The sequence below is a fragment of the Odontomachus brunneus genome, unplaced genomic scaffold (assembly GCF_010583005.1).
Source record: "Odontomachus brunneus isolate Ranch 3 - 2012 unplaced genomic scaffold, Obru_v1 Obru_scaffold_060, whole genome shotgun sequence".
In the NCBI taxonomy this organism is placed as follows: Eukaryota; Metazoa; Arthropoda; class Insecta; order Hymenoptera; family Formicidae; genus Odontomachus; species Odontomachus brunneus.
In genome coordinates this window covers 453,395-456,324 of record NW_022639510.1, presented here as the reverse complement: position 1 = coordinate 456,324, position 2,930 = coordinate 453,395, and the positions used below count along the sequence as shown (strand labels likewise).

The 2,930-nt window shown below is 37.0% G+C and overlaps 1 protein-coding gene across 1 annotated transcript in view; it reads right to left on the bottom strand.

Annotated features, from left to right (window-relative positions):
- Window positions 1-612: 612 nt before the first annotated feature.
- LOC116846128 (lysyl oxidase homolog 3A-like) overlaps window positions 613-2,930 on the bottom strand; it is a 33,001-nt gene continuing 30,683 nt past the window's right edge. The window contains exon 8 of the mRNA XM_032819604.1: window positions 613-1,615. Coding sequence (XP_032675495.1) covers window positions 1,493-1,615 — 123 coding nt within the window. The 3' untranslated portion in view covers window positions 613-1,492. The remainder of the gene's footprint in view (window positions 1,616-2,930) is intronic.

Sequence of the window (2,930 nt, the reverse complement as noted above, 5' to 3'; positions counted from 1 at the left end):
AAAACTTGAGATTCCATACGCGGCCAGCATGCCGGCCGAGGAGGTGGCCGTCGTGGCCGCCGTGGTCGGCTTTCACCCGCATGTTCGGTTGCCCCTCGCCAGGCGTAGGTCTAGGCTAGGTAGGCGGTTTGTCTCCTAGTCGCGAGTTCTAGTTTAATTATCATCGGCTGGACCATGCCTCCCTCGCCACGCCTTTGCCACTTTGTCACTCCGGTAATTATGCCAAAAGTCGAGGAGACGATCGGGATTGCAGGAGATCGAGAACGGAAACTGGAAATTCCACGGGACAACGACGACGATTGAGCGTTCCTTTGAAGATTCAAGCGTTCTCGTCACTGTTGCCGATTGTTTGACGTTATTAAGTTCGAGTTCAGTAGGGACGATTGTGAAGCGCGATCGAAGTATAATTGTGTGCGCCTTCGTGTTTCTGTCTCGAGCTGCGTGGGATGTAGAAACGACGGGAGACGTTAGCAGATAGGGAGATATATGATTTTCATATTTCGCCAGATGAAGGAAAATATATTCTTCTCAGAACGCGGAGGCTGTTACATTGAAATGAGAACGTAGCGGTTTAGAGTTGCGAAGGAGCACCCAAAAAATAAAAAAATTATACCGAGGAAAAAATACTTGGAAATTTATTTGTAGGATATGAGGTTTATTTTTGTGAAATTCAAGTTTATATTTCTGCGAATGAACTTTATATCTAACAAATATATTTTCAAGTATCTTTATTCTTTTATGCTTAGCGGAATTTCTTATATATGTTTTCAAGAGGATTCTCCTGGAACCAAAAGGAAAATATCCCAACACGTAAAAAGAAAAATTCCAGTTGCAAAGTGCTATTTTCTGTAATCCCATATTTCAGCGGAAACTTTTGCCGAAAGACTATTTCTCTCCTACACACGGAAGTAAAAAATATCTAGAAGTAAAAAAATATTTATTCGGCGGATACTTAAATCTAAATTCTTTTATGTCAACAAAATAAACAATAGCTTTCGTGAAAAATTTATATTAGTTTAATGAAGTGGACTATTGATCGGAAGTTTACTAGATATTATTTTAACTTTTTTCTTTTGAATCAAGAAGAATGTGTTTATTTGAAACACAGAATACTCCCTTATTAAAAGAAATTTCTATGAAGATTTGTAAATAAAAGACAAAATTTTTTTAATTTTAAAAATATTGTGCTTGGAATATTTTCTTTCTGGTCTTGGAAATCTCCTCTCGTGACTGTAATAAATGCGAATTCTACTGAGGACGAGATTATATATATTTTTTTTTGGGCAAGAGTTACGCATTGACGTGTTCCATTACAAATTCATTCGTGTTTGCACGTTGTTTCGAGTTGCTTCATTAAGTTCACAGAAGTTCGCCGGCGCGTCGTCATTTTCCTTATTCGTCCACGTTTGATCGACGTCAACGTGCCGACGTTAATTTCACCCTTGTGAACCGCCCGAAGCTGGAAAAGTTCTTGCGTTTGCGCGGGGTCGTGTCAAGGACGTGCCATTATGCAACTGTGAACAGTCGCGAAAGTTTCGGTATAAAGCAGGCGGCAGATCGCCGCGTTGTTATCGAATGACATCTCGCCAACTTTGAATTCGGGATTCACCGCGACCTGAAAACAAGAAAACTCCTTTTCACGGTACTCGCGCCTGGAAGCTCGCGTTATTATTTACAACTTCGCGACTGAGCGCGGAAAGAAGAGTGAGAAGAGAGAAGAGTATACAGGATGTCTGATAATTCACCACACATCTCTTATGTGCAAGTAGAATTCACTAAATTGAACACAAAATTCTTCTAAGAGTTCCTCTAGAACTTTGAATTATTAATCAAAGAAGATTGGTGAATGCGATCACGCGCAATATGGTAGATAAGCAGTGATGGTGACGTCTGTTATCGTGTGCTTGTATATTAAATCAAACTGAACTGTATATTAAATCAAACTGAAAAAGTCCTCTGCTACTTTGCAAATGGCTAGTACTAGTTAAAAAAGATTGGTGTATTGTCGCAGACAATTATGCAGAGGGGGGATCTTCTTTAATTAATAATTATATAAAAATCTACGTAATATTAATTGCAGAATGGTAGAGTACACTGTAAAAACTGATGTGTTAAATTTAACATTTCATGTGTCCTAAATCATCCACTCTCATTTATGTGTAAATTTAACACAAAACAAATGTGGTAAAAAGTAACACGCATAATATGTAAAAATTAAAACAAGAATTTAACATTTGAAAATATCGTCAGAAATCATAGTTTGACATTTGTATATTGACATATAAATTGACATACGTATAATATTAAATTAATTAAAATAAATTTACTTTAACATTTGAGAGAAGTATTAACCTATGATAATTTGCTGAAATGAAAAGGTTAAATTGACATATTAAATGTATTGGTAAAACGGGTCAAAATAATCATAAAAGTTATGTACCATTTTGAAATTTTCTCAATATTTATTCCGTAATTAATTAAAATGTATAAACGAATCAGCGCGAGAAGCGGTAGAACAGGCTCTGTACGTAAAAGAAATGGCTTATCTCTTAGCAACGGTGAGTAAATAGATGATTTCGAGGCGGAGTAACAAGCGATACATATACGTTACGATGTAAAAGCCATTTCTTTTACACACAGAGTCTGTCTTATCGCTTCTCGTGAGCTTATTCGTTTATATATTTTAATTAATTGCGGAATAAATATTGAGAAAATTTCAAAACATATAACTTTTATGATTATTTTGACCCGTACACGGCGGTTGCTCGATCAATTACCGGACATCCTGATATATAAATAATAAATAAATAGAGAGAGAGAGAGAGAGAGAGATAGAGATAAAGAGATAGAGAGACAGAGAGATAGAGAGATAGAGAGAGAGAGGGAGGGAGGGAGCGAGAGAGAGAGAGAGAGAGAGAGAGAGAGAGAGA